General features: G+C 36.1%; 1 protein-coding gene across 2 annotated transcripts in view; it reads right to left on the reverse strand.

The window, feature by feature from the left end:
• Col21a1 (collagen type XXI alpha 1 chain) overlaps window positions 1–19,959 on the reverse strand; it is a 180,899-nt gene that overhangs the window by 65,664 nt on the left and 95,276 nt on the right. For both annotated transcript variants that reach the window (XM_058575208.1, XM_058575205.1), the window contains 2 exons: window positions 7,455–7,508; window positions 7,311–7,364 (listed from right to left, as the gene is read on the reverse strand). In XM_058575208.1, the coding sequence (XP_058431191.1) occupies window positions 7,311–7,364; window positions 7,455–7,508 (108 nt within the window). The remainder of the gene's footprint in view (window positions 1–7,310; window positions 7,365–7,454; window positions 7,509–19,959) is intronic.

Consider the following 19,959-nt stretch of genomic DNA (forward strand, 5'->3'; position numbering starts at 1 on the left):
TGATGATAAGAGCATGTGGAAAGACATTTTCAAACATGTGTTGGGGAATAAGGACTTCCTTAAGGGTAAATAGGCAATTTGTATCAAAGTTTAACTATGAATTTAATTATCCCTTTGCCCCAAAAATCAATTCCACCTTAGAGAATTTTTTCTATAGATATACTAAGAAAAACTTACTGAGAAAGTAAACAAAGATGGTCCTTAGTTTTGTTAAAGATAAAAAATAAGTAAAGATAAGGACCAAAGCATCTCTAGGTTAGAGATTTCTTAAACTAGCTAAGAACAGTCCCTGTACTATGTAGTTATTATGAGCCTCTTCTTTATGATTTTTATGATGTATTTTTAATTGTTCATCTTACCTCTAAACTATAGAGAGTTTTATTTGACTCTCCTCTTTGGCACTTAACACTGACTATCTTGAAATAGTTACTTTGATTGAGTTACATCCTTTATTTGACATCACCCTGTTTGATGAAGGAATTCATCTTTAATTCACTGCTATTTTTCTTTGTAGAAATGATTACTATTGGTCTGGAATTGTAGCTGAGTGGTAGAGCACTTGCCTTGCATGTGTGAGACACTGGATTCAATTCTCAGCACCACATAAAAATAAATCAATAAAAGTATCATGCCCATCTACAATTTTAAAAAAATAATCAAAAAGAAATGACTTTTTTGTTTTTACCAATCTCTAGATTCCCTCTACCTCATGGCATATTGGAGATATCTCTTGATGCTGATGTGGTTTGCACAACTTTCTCAGGTTAACTAAGGAGGAATGAAAGTGGTTGAAGAGCACTTTGATTCTCTGTGTACTGGCTACCATTTTATAATCTAGATGATGAAACATCTGCTAGCCTAAGTCTCCATACAAATACAGGGGAATTCCTCATTACTGATGATAAATGTGTAGTTTGATGAGTAATAAACATTTATTGTTTTAGGCCATGGACATTTGGGTTTTGCTTGTCACTTTTGCATAACCTACTGTATCCTGGATAATGCCCTGATATGACTAATGATTATATGCTGAATATAGAAAATATTTTCATTCCCCTAATATAGTAAACATTCATGAGTGCTCAAAGAAAACTGAACAAAACAGGTGTTTTTGGGGCCCATGCTCAAGATCCCATCTGAGTTTATAAGAGATTAGAGTCAAGGAGAATTTGAGATGCTTCCATCTCCCATAGGTAGCTTTCAAACTTTTCATGGCTAATAAGTCTGCCCATCTATTAAGTTCATCTAGAGTCATGGTCTTCAAAGTCAAGTCAAAATTATTTATTTGGATAGTCAGAGAAGAGAACATGAAACTAGTAATTTTAAAATCTCATTCTCTTAAATTATCTTTTGGGGTGGGTTTTATTTTATATTTACAGAATGCTTTATTTAGTAGCATAGAGATATAATTCCTATGTAAATATGGGGCAACACACCTAAAAGCCTGTAAGTGCAAAGGTTTTGCAATTTAAAAGTTTGATATCGTATGATTAAAGGGTATGATCCCTATTTCCTCAAGAGAGGTTTAGACAATAAATACTCTCTTGTGGCACAGTCAAAACAATGTCAGTTCTCACCTGTCAAGTTCTCTCCCCAACTGTATTCTGGGCAACTGTCAGGCATTCAGAGATTTCTATCACAGGCTAATAGAGTGCAAGGGCACAAGTCACAGTGAGAAAAGCTATTCTGGCCAAAATTTAGAAAAAAAAGAAAGCCAGATTTGAATAAAGACATTTTATTTCAACACTTTGATACTTCAGTAACTTTAGACAAATGATTCAAAATCTTCATTTCCTACTTTTCCAAATTGTGAAATAGAGGTAATTTGCCTTGCAAATTATGTAAAAACAGTCAAATAAATATGATTTTGTTTACCTATATTATAAGACTTTTGTAAGGACAAAATATAAGAAGTGCACACAGAAAATACCAAACAAAACATGTACGAATAAAAGCACAGAAAATAGTAAAATATTTCATTGTACTCAATACATCAAGTCTTGCACAAATCTGTGGCTCCTTCTTAAGTCAGATAAAAAGACAAATCCTAAGTGACTAGCAGGAAAATGCTTAATTCTACTAAAATATTTCCTTTCTCTAATAGAGTGATGGACATTCCCTTTGGGTTTGGGAATTACACTGGACTATTCAGGTCTACAGAAAAAATAGACCCCCAAGCTGCTGTTGTGGAGTCACTGTCATAGGTTCTCAATGACCATATAACAGACTCACCCAAACTGAAGATGAAAAATTGAATTTAGAACCAACAAAATCTGAAGTACACTGTGAAATTCAATAAAAATGTTAACTTTCTTAATAATACTAGTAGAGAAAAGAAACCAGGGCAGAAGAGGAATAACTGCCAACAAATGAGGCAGAACATGGAATTAATCATTCTTTTATAATAAACTAAGATTCTGAATCCATTTTGTAGCCTTAAAAGAAGAAAGACTAAAAGATCAGGAAATAATCGGCACTTTGCAAAAGTGGCCACAGAATTTGCAAAAAAATCAGTCCCACATATACAGGAGACATGCTCAACAAAGCCAAATATCGGAGAATATTTATGGAGCACAAAGCCAGTGCTGTTTGGGAGAAAAGTCTCTGAGGAAGGAAATATCTTTGAAAAAGGGAAATTATGGTACTATTACTTTTATTAAAAGCAATTTTAATAAAAGTAATAGTTGTAATGTCAACTATTAAGGATTCTCTAGATTCAGACAAAGCAGAATATTTTAGAAAACAGATCATGAATTGGGCGTGGTGGCCCACAACTCTTATCCCAGTGACTCAGGAAGCTGAGGAAGGAGGATCTCAACTTCAAGGCCAGTCTTAGAAAGTTAGTGAGACTCTCTCTCAAAATAAAAAATAAAAACGGCTAGAAATGCAGTTGAGTGGTAAAGTACCCCTGGGTTCAATCTCCAATACAAATAGAAAAAAGAAAACAGATTGTATAAATATATGTATGTTTGTGTATTTATCCAATATATTTAGTATTTTTATATTGTTATATCAATGTATTAATTATTTTATAACTATGGTAATAAAATATATCTATTTTTACATAATTAATATCTAGATTTATATTCATATGAGTTTATACTTATCAACATAATAAATTCTATTGAGGAAGGAAGTGGGGCTGAACCCTGGAAACTCCCAACATTTTGAGAGTGAATACAGGAGTAAAAAGCAACAAGTAGACACAAAAAGTGGGCAAGGAGAAAAATCTAAGAGCATGTGGCATCCTAAAAGCCAAGAGAAGAAATGCTTCCAAAAAGAGGGGATAGTCAACTGTGTGTGTCAAATGCTACAAAGATACAAAAATAACAAGACAAAGATAACTAAATAAGACTGACCACTGGATTTCAAAGCTAGGAGACTGGTGACCTAGATATGCAGCAGACAGTTTTGATATAATCCTACCAGAAGGGGTTACAGCAAGAAAGAGAGATCAGGAAGTACAGAAAACAAATGCAAAGATTTTGGGGTACTTACATTCCATTGAGAAAAATATGGAGTAATAGCCACAGAGGTTATGTGGTGGGAGGAAAGGGGAGTCTGTTTATTTGGTTTCACATGGGTCACCCTTTGGTTTATTGAGAAAATCTAACTAGAAAAGAAAAAAAATTAATGATATAGAAGAGAAGGCTAACTAATAACACCAAGTAGTGGAGAACAATAGGGCTTGTGGACTGTGCAAGGACCGTTTACCTGTCCACAGACAGGAAAGCTGAATGGAGGTACACACACAGGCAAGAGTGCTGATAGAACAGGAAGGAAGTTTAGGGAAATCCTGTCTGATTGTTTTAGACAAGGAACTTCAACATTTAAAAGAAAGAATAAAGGATAAATCAAAGATATTTCCAAAATTATCATCAGAAGAATGGTGGTTCCAGTAATAAAGTAACCCTGTAGCTTCCACTGTCCACATGATAAAACAGACTTAAAGAGATTAAGAAGCATGACTTGGGATCTAAGCAGTCTGAATTCAGAGCTCAACCTATAACCTGCAACTGCTTTAAACCCCCTATTGCCACATGTGTATGTATACACACACACACACACACACACACCCTAGTGTCTGTAGTGTGGTGCTATCAGAAAGCTCCATACGTAGACTATCTTTTTGTGAGAAAGTAAAATAAGGAGGCAACTTTGCTAAGCTGTTTCTGACTATTTTTCCCTCATTTACCATTATTAGCTTTAATTTCAGAAACTATTTTTTTGTCTTCAGAAACACTCAATAACTAATATCACTAATATACTAAATTTTATCATCCCATCTCCTAACAAACCTTTAACTTGGCTCTTTATTATTATTCTCTCAAATGTACATTGGGAGCTCCTTGACTATGACTGACTAAATACCAGGAACACCTTGAAAACCACTCAGTATCTCAGTGTTAGAAACCCAAAGTAGGAGACCTGCTTGAGGAGGGCAGGGTCCCCCATCACATGACACCCTGGCATGGACAACAGGAAGGTGAAGTTTTAAAGGGAGACTTTGATGTTAAAAACACTCACAAAGAAAATAAAATAATTTATTTAATAATAATACCTTAGATATAATTAACATTTTATTTATTAAGCCCAGAAAAAAAAAAAGAAATGAGCTTGTTGGATAGACGAAAAATAAAAATAAATTATCAATACTTCCTGCCTCTCCAAAATTGAGTCTGCCTGTGCTCAATCTGAAAACTCATGAATACGTATCAATTAACCATCACAGCTTAATATAAGTTTTAACAAACATATTTCTCCACACACTTTAAACATGTTACATATCCTTAAGGATGAAAAAGTATTTAAAGTATCTTTTAGCTTTAAATAAAACAGCTTTAAAGCTGTAATAAAAGAAGTTACCAATTAAAGATCATTTGCTGAATAAGTGCTCCTTTTGACTTTGTAAGTTCAAGGAGAAAAATTCCTGAAAAATCTACATTCTATTGTCTGATATGTGAAAAAAAAAACAGTTAAAGACATAAAAAAATGTACATCTAATGTTAATTATCTCCAAGTAGAAACTTGTACTGTGAGAATCTTCAGAGAAAAGCCACAAAATGGAAATGATTCTGGGAAAATATCCTAATGGAGAACAGTATCATGTAGAACAACCTCCCAATGGCCACTAGTGTAATACCTTGGTAGGAAACATCTCCTAAATTACCACAAGACAGAGACGTCTCAGGGTTACACTTTTTAACCTTTCCATTTCTGAAAATCAAGAAACCATGTTATAAAGGAACAAAAAAGGGAAAGTCTTTAACTAACTTAGCAAATTATTTAACTCTGGATAATGAATTCCCAAAAGCCCCATGGAGCATGAGGAGGAAACCTGGAAGTAGCACATGATGATTTTATTCTCAGTCTATCAAATCAGAGTTTAATTTCAACAATGAACTTATGAAACAAGCAAATCTGAATGAAAACATTACTGGTCTGAAAACAAAGGCCCCTGCATCAACACACATCTTATCTTCTCTTCTCCAGTAGAACATATGATTTTGTAAAATTTATGCATCTGTATTTAAGTTAGACCAATGACCCAAAACAGTAGAGCAGTTAAAGATGCTATGGTACAATTATTATTGCTATCTTATTTTTAAATAAGGCACATTTATTCCTACAAAAATTTTGCTCAAGTCCTTCTAAGATGTACAAATAAATACATATATTTGATCTCTAAAACTCCACTAAAGGAAAAAGTAAGTCATTTTTTTTCATTCATTCATAAATATCAGATACATGCATAATAAATACCCAGATACATGCATAATTTTTTTACATCACATCCCCCTGGACCGTTGGTAAAATAGCACATCCCCATCCCCATCAGATTATTTGTGAGAATGTAAAGAGAGCAATGATCCTTTCAACTAGAAACAGGAGAGGTGGCTTGCAACTGGGTTCCTCAGAATATGTATCCTCAACTTCCGAATGGAATCCCTGTTCATCTGAAAGAGGTTGAGCTGCTTCATGACGCCCCCAGAGCATGAATATGTAAGACACTTTCCATTTCTGTTGTCTGTCCTTCTCTATACTGTCTCTAAAGTTTCCTCTATCAAATGAAACTGGTAGAGATTGCTCAGGGGCTAAAAGGACACATGGATGACCAGGGTCACCTCTGTGGACAACAGGACTTAATACTTCTGCTTTGGGAATTAGGTCAACTATTGCTTTTGCTTTACCTACTCTACTTCTCTACATATTATAAACTTGCCTTTACCTATTTCATCTTTTTTTTTTTTTTTATTCAGTCACTAATCTTTCTATGTGATTTCATTACTGCTTTAACCCATGCCAGCGCAACCTGTACTATATCCCATCTATAATCATGTTACTTGATGAACAAAACAGAACAATAAAACCATCATTTGTAGTAAAAAATACCTAAGCCAGTAACCATACTTTCTTAATTCTCCCAATAAACCTAAAAAGAAATTCCCATTTTGTCAATAAAGAAAATAAGATTTGAAGACATTAAATAACTTGCCCCAAACCCAATACCCTGAAAATAGTTGATCCATCAGACTCAAGAGATACACTTTAAATAGTTGTGATTTTATGCAACCATCAAAACATAAAATGGGTAAAGTTTAGATCAGTGTTTCTGAGATGTGCATGCTATGCACTTTATTTTCCAAAGGTAAGCATTTTGCAAAGTTGGCATGAGAAGATTACTATAGGGTTTTAATCTGGATCAAATAGCAGAATGCCTCCCTGAAAACTGAAAATGAGATTGTGTTCTAGGAATTAAGCTAACAATCAACAAAGGAATTCAAACAAATACAAATAGGTATCTTGAGCATGGACAAGCTACCAGGGCCAATAGGCATTGACTATGCCCATGGGAAGGTACTAACAGATTTAAACAACATGTACTTCAATGGGAAGCATGGCAAATCTCAGAGTTTTAAATAGAGGCAGTAATTGAAATGTGTATACCCATCAATAACCTATGGGAGAAGTCAGGTAAGGCTAAGCCAGTAGACCACTTGCCAGATAAATGGAACTAGACATGCAAGATTGGACTGCCTAAGGCTAACACAGTAACACATTACACTGATATGTGCTTCACTCCTCTCTGAAAAGGGAACTAAACCACAGGAAGAGAACATGCTATCTGGGCAATGCCAACATTTGCTTCATCTGATGACATTCATCTAGTGATAAAAGCCTCTGTGAGCTCTACTGGCCAATGGCCACTGACAAATTCACCAACACTACACGTGGAGCCACTATAGGTAATTCTTTTTCAATTTTGAATGACAAAACTACTGACTCCATTTTTATTTATGTGTATTTACCTTTTGGCCATCTCTCCCTGGTTCTCCTTTGTAACCTGGTAGTCCTTGAGAGCCCTAAATTAACCACAAAATTAAATTCTGTTAATCATGTCTTTGGTTCACTAAAAGTGAGATTTATAAACTGTGTACAAATGGATCACATACTTGCATTCCTGGAGGTCCTGGAACACCTGGTGATCCTGAGATTCCCTGATATCCCTAAAGAAAAAGAAACAAATAATTGATATTTCATCATATTTACAAAGAATAGCTTTCCATTTAGTATTCATTCTTTTCTCAAGTTTCTCATACTTAAAACTTATATAGCAAAGCGTAAAATACTTAATAAAGCATGCATACCCTCTAATCTTAATGAAATCCTTTGAAAAACATATAGAAAAAGGTTTTAAGTTTCTCTAGATTAATAAAAAAAATCCACAGATTCTTTAATTCAAAGGAAGATTTTGGCATGGAAACACTGAGTCAATGTTCTACAAATACAGAGCTCCTAAAGAAACATTCTGCACATTAGAAGCACATTCAACACATTTAAGAGAAAAACACCTAAGAATGTTAGAGGATTAGACACATGTAAAACATTTTTGAAATTGCCTGATTAATGATAATCTATTAATCCTCGGAATTAAGTAAATCTTGATGAATGTTATTCTTTACATTAAGTCTAGAACTACTTTTGGATTACTCAGTTTATAAAGCCACTGTTAAACCCAGGAATGTGGCTGTAAAATGTTCCCCCTCAATACCCAAAGCAGTTGTCTGCTAAGGGTGGGAGAAGAGGGGAGTCACTTTTAACTCCACTGCTTCTTACATGTCCCTCCAAAAACTGGACCATTGGTAAAATAGCACTACTCTTTCAGACAGAAGCAAATTATTCATCTTCACTCAGCACTGGGGAACTAATGTCTTCACAATCTTTAAAACCCTGAATATTTATTTAGGTTTCCTGGGGCCAACATCAGGTTAATTTGGACCACTTAGCACCTATAAAGACATTTAGTACTCTGTCAACTTCTGTCTTTTTCTTCTCTGTTGGGATACAAGTAGCCATGGTCAATAGTATTAACAGATATCTCATTCAGTTTCCAAGCACATCTCCATTCTTAAATCCAAAAGCTTCAATTCCATGTGGTATTCATGTGTGTATATTCTAGCCTTCACAGTCACCCACTCACTTGTCAGTACAATCTTAACTATAATTTTAGAGACATTATAATTCCCGGCTTTTCTACTCATATTTTCAAATATCCCTTCTAATAGTCTTTGCTGGCTGTAACAATAATAATAATGGTCATCTTGGAAAATTCAATCTTAGATTATTGTTTTTCTCCCTTTACACAGATTTACATTTCCTGTCTTATAAACTGCTTTTTCAGTCACTTCCAGAATAGAAGTGACTATTCTAATAGTATAAATAGTAAAAATTAGTAATAGTAAACATTTTTTATTGTTAGACTTTTTATTAGCAACCACCATCTTCTCCTTCATACCATATTCAATACTTCACATTATTATGTTTTCTCCATGATTTCTCAAATTCAAAATTTTCTCAAGTCCCTTTGTCCAATCCTCAAATATTTCACTTCACCAGACAATAATTGGCCTCATAATCAACTTTTCCATACTCTATACAAGGCAACCAGCAATTTTCAAGCCCACCATCTGCTCTTTGGACTGGCAGTGTTTCAGTGTCAGGGATTATGTATCCCCTTGAGATGATGAACTAAGTCCAACTCATCTCTGTATTTACAGCACTGAACACATTCTTAGGTATATTTTTGTTGATCAAACATTGGAAAAAATTATCTTATGGTTATCCACGCTACACGCAAGCACGTAAAATCTCTTTGTGTTACGTTTGTGTAGTTTACAGTATAAAATTTAGTAATACACTGTAGTTCATGTTCTAAAGATCAGTCAAAAGAAAGAATAAAGTCCACATTCCTAGAGCTTTCTCAGACCTCTCTATCCCTCTTTTCTCTCTGAATTTCCTTCCTTCCACCACTTTGGAATAAGATATAACTGAAAATAAATTTCAACTCTGTCACTGCTATCAATGAGCAGAATTAGATTATTTATAAATGCCACCACTTAGAATGACTTTCCTTTCCTTTAAAGACCTTTATGTGTTCTCTGGATAATCCAACATGATTTACAACAGGCTCTTGTAATGGGGGGGCAGGGAGAAAACAGCAATTATTTATATCATATTTATCATTTCCACACAGAATACTTTCTATCTATCAATACTCAAAACCATTCTTTAATGTAGATTTTACAGTATACCCATTTTCAGATTAGGAAATGAAGGCACAGAAAGTTAAGTAACTTGCCTGAAGTTATAGAGTTAGTAACCTGGCAGAGACAGTGGGAACAACCTTTATCAGAAAATGCTTCAGAGGGGATCAGATCTGACCATTCTAGAATGACTCATCAGATTCACAGAGGTCCATTTTTCCAGATTCTTTTTAAACTGTTTACAATTGTGAATGCCCAGAGGAAAGGAATGTTCATAAAATTCCTCAAAAGAAAGTTACCAAGGAAATTGGCTATTGATCAAAATGGTTGGTCATCTGCAAAGTTCACATTTAATGAACTATTTTTCCAAAAGTTAAATCAAATGTCATATCTGCTTTATGACTTTTAAGAAAATTAATATTTTATTATAGAGCCAAAGCTGCTATTCTGTCTCCCCTCTTTGAGGAGGTTGATTGGATGTATTTGATATAGAGGATGCATCCTTTTATAATGGGATTTAAAAAATGTGGAGATGCCCCAAACTTATTCCCAGCTTACCTCTGACTCATCATGTGACCTCAGGCAGAGTCATCAAATCCCCCAAATCCTGGGAGGCAACACAGTGAAGTGGAAAGACAATGAATTTTGAAATTGGAAAAGACCTTGGGCTGAATTTTTGCTCCTCCCTTTACTTTCTATGGGATTTTTGGCTAAGCCACTTGGCCTACCAAAGGCTTAGTTTTATACCACAAGATACAATAATAATACCCACTTCACTTTTGAAAACAAGTAAAGTGCAGTCACAGGTGAAGATGTCTGGCAGATGTTAAGAATTCAATCAGTGAGTATTTCTTTTCTTCAGACTCAATGACTAAAGTCCAAAACCACAAGAACACATTGTTTTGCAGAATGTTACTCTATAAGTTTAATAGCCATCTTTAGTGCACTGGGAACCAAAGGTCCCATCATCCTCATTCTGATTTAAGCCCTTTCCACATTTACACTGGACTATGCTGAACATACAAACATGGTCTCAGTGTGTTTCATGACAACTGCTTATCTGTTTGGGGAGGAAATGCAATGTAAGAATAATAAGCATTTCCCACAATATGAGAGTGTTGTGGGATATGTCTTCTTTAAACTCACAATGAGATGCATCTCTGAAATCTTAGCTGCAGAAAGAAATTCAAAGATTATTTTAGAAGTGAGAGGAAACATGCTTAGTAACAAAATAAAGAAAACCATAACCACATCCAACCTGGGTGATCCCAAGGCAAAACTCCAACAGAAACTGGACAAAATTCAGAGAGACACATTTTGGGCGAAAAATCAGGAAAATAAAGGTTAGCAGGGAAGTGCACAACAATTTCCAAGAGGAGCAAGGAATAAAACATTGGTTGACTCATACTAGGGTATACTAAAACAAGAAAAGTACCCTAAAATAGGAAAAATCATAAGCTTTTTCTATATTCTGAGATTTTTTTTTAAACATGAGTGTCTGTGTTTCATTTACAACCGCATCTTTCCTATCATATTCTGATATTAATTTTACAATTTTGTAATTATTAGCAGATCCAAATACCCACCCCACCCCCACCCCCACCCACAAGATTTCTGACAGCACTTAGGTCTTTTCCATGTTCGGTCTCTTTGTAAATGAGTCATATTTTAGGGGAAAAAAATTCTCACTGCCAAATTGTAGGGTTTAAGGATACAGAATCAATTTAATTTTCTTCCATGATTCATAGTTGCATTGCTCCAGAAAATATATATAGCATTGAAATAGATATTAAAGAAAACAAAATCTTCAAATGTGCCAGGGTCACCATTTTTTCTAAGCCTAATTCTAATCATTACACACAATATCTACTTAAACTAAATTTTCAAAGCAGTGAGGAGGATAAATCATTTTCCTTTAATATTATAAACTTAAAATGAGAACAAATTCCAGATAAATTATTTTGATCTCACCCTTCTTTTAAAAATGAAAGAATGTGATTTCAAGCTTCTTTTATTACATAATTTTCTTCAAATTTTTCCAAAATTCCAACAGATACTCTTTGGTAGGGAGTCAGGGAAACTAGGTAACAAAAATCAAGTGTGTACTTTTAATGTCCTCTGTGGGTTTTCTAGTCTGGCAAAGTTCCTAGCTCTGTGCAATGGAACTCCAAGAAAATTCAAAAATCTTTGTCTTTCCAAGTAAAACTAACATAAAAACTAATTTCTTTGTTACCTAACTCAATTATTAGATAAGTGTTTGATATGATTTAACTAATTACTCAAATTAAATAACAGACCAATACATACAGAGTATATGAGTAAATGAATGAATATGTAAGCAAACAAACAAATGAATATATGTAACAATTATACCTGAGCTAAGTTTTAAGGAAAACTGTGATGCAATGGGAGGTAAAGCATAAGCAGTAAGAGGAAGCTTTGCTAATAAACAAGCTCAAAGGAATAGAAAATGAAGAACAATTCACAAGAGGATGCCCTTCAACATACCATGTGGCAAGATAGGATAAACCAGGTCCACAGAGCTAGAAAGACAGCAAGCTAAGGAAGTCTGAAATAATAGAGTGGAGGTTACCTGTGCGGCTTGTGAGTTTTAAGGACTATGATCTTTATCCAAGCCGCTAAAGTCATTTAACGAAGGAGGGTCACACAATCAGACTGAGCTCTGAAAAGATCCCTTGCTACACTGTGGAGGAGATCACAGGGGACAAGGGATAGCCATGGACACCAGATGGGAGTCTCCTGCAGGGAAGAAAGAGTAGGAGGCTCAACATGAGGCAACTCAGTTGTATGGGTTCTAAGATGATGACAGGTTGAGGGAGGTAGAGATTCTGCAGTTGTGAAATGATGCCCAGGTCTCTAGCCCCTGCCACTTCACTGCTGATGATACCACTGATGAAGAGAGGCACTCTGGAGGAAAATATAGTTGAATTGGTGGCAAAGTTTAAAGTAGCACAAAAACAAAAATACTTCATAGACTAACATAAAAATATATTTGACAGTGAGAGGCTATATACTGTTGTGAACTAAATAGAAGTTCTACTTCAAATTAAAGCAAACTGCATTTGCTACAAAGGAAATTTCGAAATCTTATTCTGCCTTCCCTAAGGAAAGGTGTATGAATGATGAATAACAATTTGCCTTGAAATGAAAAGCACTGTCTATCTTTGAGAAATAATCTCTGTAGAGAAAGCTAAGTTCTTAGACCTGCAGAATTAATTAAACTTTATTGAAGTGCTTCATTCTCTAAGTAAGGTTACACTTAAAGTTATAATAAGCTTCCTTAAAAAGAAGAATGCACAACCTTGATTTCCCCTCTCTGTACAAAGGATCGAATCCAGGACCTCGCACATACTAGCCAAGTGTTCTACAACTGAGCTATATCCCCAACCCTTTTTATTTTCTTTTTAGTCTTGATAAGTTTTCCAGACTGGCCTCACACCTTTGATCATCCTGCCTCAGCCTCCCAAGTAGCTGGAATTACAGATATGCACCACTATGCCTGGCCAAGAATGCACAACCCTTTTTAAGGTAGCTAATACCATTTTTAATAATTCTTATTTTACAACCTGAATTTTTCATATTGAAAGGGAGGTTTCAGTACTCAACACACACTCCACCTCTTACTGCCCTATGATGTCTTTTCCCACAGAATTCAACACCATATGACTCTGTGTGTGTGTGTGTGTGTGTGTGTGTGTGTGTGTGTGTGTGTGTGTTTATTTTCTGTTTCTGCACAATGGAATGTGAGCTTCAAAATGTAAGAGGTTTTTATTTGTTTGTTTTGCTTACCACTCTATTCCCTTAGCCTACAAGAGTGCCAGGAACACAGTAAATACCAATACATACAGGGTATATGAATAAATGAATGAATAAGAAAGCAAACAAACAAATGACTATTGAGTCCAACCAGTTGTCACTACTGAGTGTTGTAATGGTAGAAATAGTTATGCCATAGCCCTGCAGTCAGGCAGGTATCAATCAAAAGATGACACAACATAAGCACTTATCTTTAACATCATATATGCTACTTGTGTCACTGAAGAATTTCTTGAAGAGCTTAATATACAAATGGCAGTAATGTGTATATATAAGGTGTACATACATTATCATATTATATATACTACAAATGATATGTAAAATGTAAGCAATCAACCTGGGAAACAAACAGGGAAATAGCTACATGATTTCTATAGAAGGAAAGTGAGGAAAAGAATGAATTAGCTAGTCAGGTAAGCTTTGCCCAAAGCCTTAAGAAGACCTAAGATTGGTTTGGGGGGAATTTTCTTCCCTTTGGTAGTGGGGACTGAACTCAGGGCACTCTACCCCTGAGCTACACAGCCCCAGCCCTTTTCATTTTGAGAAAAGTTCTCAGTTGCCCAGGTGACCTGGAATTGCAGTCCTCCTGACTCAGCCTCCTGAGTAGCTAGGATTACAGGTGAGCTCCACTGTATTGGGTGAAGACACAAGTTTTAAATAATATTTTATTGCAGAAAATGGAAATAAACTGCCCTAGTATACTATAGAATAATTCATTCAAGGAAAATGGTCCATCTTTTAGTTTATCAGTGAGACTCATGAGGAGAGAGGGATGAAAGGAGAGAGAGAGATGAGGGAGAGGGAGAAAGGAAAGGGAAGAAAAAGAGGAAAGAAAGGAAAGAGGAAAAGGAGGGAGAGGGAGGGAAATAGGAAGAGAGTTAAATGGCAATGGAAGAAAATGAGACAATAGATCTTTCTGCTAAGGAAACTAGATTGAAATGAAGGAGGTTCAGGCAGACACTCTTCTCTTTAGAAGGATGTTTCATACATTTCATGATTACACTGCCTCTTATAATCTTCAAATTAAATAATAGCCATCCCTTTGGCCTTCATCTTGATGTATCTCATCTTCCAGTTCTGTCCCTTTGGCCTTCATCTTGATGTATCTCATCTTCCAGTTCTTTAATCTTTATGGCACTCAGCTCCCAACTCTCTATAGCCCTTAAACTGTTGGGCCCACAGTTGGCACCTTACTAAGTTAAGGCTCTGAAAGCAGGAAGACATGAAGAGCTTGTCTCATAGGTCCTATATTTACTATTAATCACTCAGTCTGTCAATTTTACTATTAATCACTCTGCACACCTCAGGGCTGGTTTACTTCACTTTCCTCTTATTCTCTACATGATTTCCTGAACATTTGGAAATAGCATCTTTTGTTTGGACTAACACCTGAAGCACAAGAACTCTTCCCTCACAGACTGTCTTCTGAACTCTTGAACTCTCCCAGTTACTCTCTTCTGAATAATGTCAGTTCCTGCATGTCTCTGTAGAATTCTGAATCAAATCCAGTGTGCCAGAGGCAAGACTGTCATCCTTCTCAATGTACATGTCACATGTCTACTACCTGTGCCAAAACCTGCATCTGCCTTTTAGGCAACCCCATTACATATGTGGATTCCATTTTCACCTTAGTTAAATAATAGCTCATGGACAAGTAGGAGCCACATATTTACTGTGGTTAGATTTCACTATGTTAGAATAGCCTGTTTTCCAAATTCCCCAAGTCTTTTGGGATCTTTATGTCACCCCAAATATTAAAATAAATTCCCAATAAAAAAATTAAAAGTCATTAAAATCATAATACAGTTAAATTAAAGTAAATGAACATATAGTATAGTACATAATGTTCCAAAAAATAACACTAGAAGAAACAAAAACAGAAAATATTTGATTCTGGGAATTTTTCATTTCTAAAACTTAAAACAAAACTATAAGCCACTGAATAGTCAAAAAAATACATACAACATATAATATAGTATTAATTTTCTCAAAGCATTAAAAAAGCTCTTACTGGTTTATAGAAAAACTCAATAGTCAGTGCAAAAAACAGACAAAGGACAAGAAAAGACACTTTGCAAGAAAGGGATCTCACCCTGAATGTCAGACTTCCTCTATTCAGTTGCCCACTCAAAATTTCTACTAGAATGTCTAATATATCGATTCAACACATTCCCAACCACTCATAACTCCCTCACCTAGTTATGGCTTCCCCATTCTCCCACACCCCATTAGCTTTCCCTGACTTCCCTCTTCCTCTCCAAACTATATCCAACATAGCGGCAAATATTGTGGACTCTCACTTCAAAACACCCCAGGGACAGGAGCAGTACTCTTCACCTCGGTGCCACCACACTGACCCTGATGGCCATTGCCTCACTCCTGGAGTACTGCAGGAACTTCCTGGCTGTTCTCCCTGCCTTTGCTCTTGTCACCCTAAAAAAATCTATTCTCAACCCAGAAGCCAGAATAATTTCTTTTAAAAAATAATTTAGATCACGTCACTTCTCTGTATGAGTGGGTCTGAAACTCACACCAACTAAAAGCCAATATTATCACAATGGTCTGATATATGTGCTCTTCCTTCCATTCTCTCTGTCCTACCTATCAAATTCATTTCCTACTAACCTTCTCCCAAATGTACTTTATACTTTAACAAGTCATATAATTTTTTCAATTCCCCACCTCTCCTGACTATCACTTCTTTGTGGAAGCTAGGATCTCTGGTATCTCTAGCCTACTCAGAGGCACATTTGAAGAGGGCAAGGGAAAGGGGGTACTGAACCACTGGGTATCATCTATTGACCAACCCACTGTTTTGTCTGCTGATAGCACTGTGCTGTCATTCTCCCCAACTCACTTCTTAATACCATTGATATGGAAAATCATTTCCAGTATTCTATGGCCTCATCTATCTCATCTTTGTATCTTATAAATATGATAGACTTCATGGAATCAAAAAACTCAGGCTGAGAGAGAAACTAGTGCTTACCAGGCATTATCATCTCATTTCCTGGATGAAGGAACTGAAGACCATAAAAGCAAAGCAACTCTGTAAACAGCAATACAGCCCCAGATTTGCCCAATTACTAGCTAGGGCTTTTTTTTTTTTTAATAAAGTACTTCATGAAGAATGACCAATAATGACAGAAAACAGAAACAAGCACTTTTAAAATATAAACTCTTACAAAATCTTAAACTAGTCCTATTTGTGTTTCCACATATGGCCTTCTTTAACAATCAATGTCCTATCAGTATAATGTCTTTAGTAGTACCACCCTGAATTACCTAGCAGACTATGTAAATATTTTCCCCATCTTTCCTTTTGTCATAGTAAAAGAATAAATATTAATATGCTCAGACACTGCACTATAGAAGTTAGTGGATTGAAAGAGAAGTGAGAAAGAAATGGAAGGATTGGAAATCACTCTTAAAATTTTGGTTGAATGCACTTTCCTTATGAAAATTAGTATTTCTCCAGAGTGGAATAATTTACTATTTAAAGCTCCAATTGACTTGGCTTGGTTATAATGTGTGAAAGAGATTCAAATTGCTTATTGAGGGGGATTGTACAGAACCAAATCCAAACAAAGCAGAATTCCCTGCAAACTGTTCCATCCAAGTTTCCTTGGTCCAGATGGCTTCAAGAGCCAGCCAGAGGCTCCACCCACACCTTCCCACTCCAGCTGGTTGCTGGCCCTGGACACACTCTAATGACCCTCAGCTGTTCTGGCTCACAGGCTTGCTTTCTCTTCCTGCTTGGCCACCCAATCTCACATCTCCTGCAGAGAGAGATAAATGGGGGAGGGGTGGGGAGAATTTAAGAAAAAAGTCAGACTTAGGGGAAAACAGGATTTGGGTTGATATCTCAGTTTCTTATTGGTGCTATAACAAATTAACCCAAACATAGTGGCTTTAAACAACACAAACTTATTATTTTATAGTTCTAGAGGTCAGAAGTCTGAAAGAGGTCTTATGGAGCTAAATCAAGGTGTCAGTAGGGCTTTGCTCCTTCTGAAAGCTCTAAGGGAGAATCCATCCCGTCTCTTTTCCAGAGTCTAGAAGCTTCTTTTGATCTCTTGTCTCCTGGGCACCTCACTCTGATCTCTGCTTGCATCATCATCATCATCAAAAAACCCTTCCCTGATTCACACTCCTGCTTTCTTCTTTAAAGAACCTGTGACTACACTGGAACATCCAGATAGTTCAAAATGATTCCATCTCAATATCCTTAAATTAATCACATCTGCACAACATCTTCTGAATAAAAGATAACATTTTCATGAGTATTGAAATTTGAGATGTGAACATGTAGGGGACCATGATTCTGCTCACCACAGTTGCTTGCTTTTATTCTTTGATTTTACTATCAGATACTGCACAGATATACCTAACATAAAATTATACACATATACATATATTCAAAACATATCTAAATGCCACAGGGGAGGGGAGAGGAGGGGAGGGGGGATGGTGGAGGATGGGAAAGGCAGCGGAGCACAACAGACACTAGTATGGCAATATGTAAATCAATGGATGTGTAACTGATATGATTCTGCAATCTGTGTATGGGGTGAAGGTGGGAGTTCATAACCCACTTGAATCAAAGTGTGGACTATGATATGTCAAGAAATTTGTAATGTTTTGAACAACCAACAATAAAAAAATTAAAAAAAAACATATCTACACAGGTGCTTAATTAGATGAGGAAATAAGTCTTCTATATCTTAAGTCAGATAATAGAGTAATATCCAAGTTTATTATATGAAGCTAACTGTAATCAATCCCTAGCACTTTATTCAAGGAAAGATTTTTAAAAAATTTTTTAAAGCAAACAGGGCTGATAACCCATGGAGGGCCTGATCAGCACTCACCTCCCAACATTGCCTAGGATTTTCTTATCATTGAAAAAAACAAAAGCTGAAATAATTTACCAGTGCTGTCAGGGATGTGCCACAACATTATGCAGTGTTGACAGGTGACATGCCAGCCTGTAAAGTCTACCTGTTTTGGATTTGGTTCATCACCTCAGCTGCCAGTCATAAAAATAGTAGAGCCCAGAAAAGGGATCTCCAGGCAGGAGGGCTCATATTTATAAAAATCATCTTATCCAAGTGTGATTAGGGCAGAACTCACATAGGAGCTCAGGGAAGTATCTTAGTGGGACTAGGAACTGCAGTGAGAAAATGCACAAGATCATAAAGACAGCTTAGGTTAAAGTGAATAAAGGTTGGATTAAAACAGAAATTCCAAGGCAATGTTGCCACAAAACAGAAGCTAAAGATAAATCCAAAAGCAAAGATATTATGTCTCTATTTTAGTTGAGTTGAATTCAATATAAGTAGTCTGATAATTTTTCTCAAAATACATATTCCATGTATTTCTCCAAAATACATATTCTAGCTGTTTCTGTACCAACCTCTTCCCCAAAATACACATTCTAGCTGTTTCTGTACTCACATAAAAGTTTAACTGTCCATCCTCTTATCAAGGTGAAACTTTTGTTTCCTAACTGAAGCTAATGCCCTCTTATCTACTCATTTTCCTACAAATGACTCTCAAATCTCCCATTTTTTTTCTTTTTACCTCATTTTCATCATGATAAAACTGCTACAACACCCCCACCTTTAAGAAAAATCTACTCTCATCCTACGTCATCCCTATCCTACTGCTCCATTTCTCTGCTCCCCTTTATATCCTTAGGAGAAACATTTATACTCAGTTACCATTTCATCTCCTACTCTTCCCATGTATCTCTTCCAATCCAGCTTTTGTACCATCCTACCAGAAGCACCGTTATCAAGGCCTTTAGTAACGTCCATATAGCAAATTCAACAGTCTAGTCATAAGCCTCAACTTTTCTGACCTCTTGACAACAATGACACAACTGAACACTCCCTTCTTGAAATGCTTCCACCCCTCGGGATGCCATACTCTCCTGGTTTTCCTCCTGCATCACTGATCAGTGCTTCCTATTTCCTTGGCTGATCCTCTGCCTCTTGCTCCTCTTCCTCTTGCTGATCCTCTGCCCCCTTCTCTTCTCTGTCTGTATTCATTCCCTAAATGATTTCATTTACTCCCATGACCTTGAATACAGCTATATGGTGACTCACAACTGAATTCTCCAATTGTCCAAAAATGCATTCTTGATACTCCCCACAAAAGTGACATCTCCCACAGCCTTGCCCAGGGCAGTATATGACACCACAATTCACCCAGTTACTCAAACTAAAATCCTTTGTGACTTCTTCAACATCTCTCTTTCTTACATACCCAACATATAAATTTGTTAGCACTGTGGTCAGCTTTAAATGAGAAGATAAGTCAGAATCTGACTACTTCTCTCTTCTGCCACATCATTCTAGTCCACTACTCTTACCTCTTACTTAGAATCATGAAATAATCTCCACATGATCTCCTTCTTTTCACACCTGCCCCCATGTAAGCTACTCTCCAGGTAATATTCATATTTATCCTTTGAAGTTGTAAACCCAGTTAAGTCACTTCCTTTCTCAAAATCCCTGGTTGCTATCCCACTCAGAATAAACCCCCATGGTCAGCTGAGCAGCACAGTTCCAAT

This window comes from Marmota monax, unplaced genomic scaffold (assembly GCF_021218885.2).
Source record: "Marmota monax isolate L192 unplaced genomic scaffold, Marmota_monax_Labrador192_F-V1.1 WCK01_AAM20220418_F8-fsc00116, whole genome shotgun sequence".
NCBI classification, from domain to species: Eukaryota; Metazoa; Chordata; class Mammalia; order Rodentia; family Sciuridae; genus Marmota; species Marmota monax.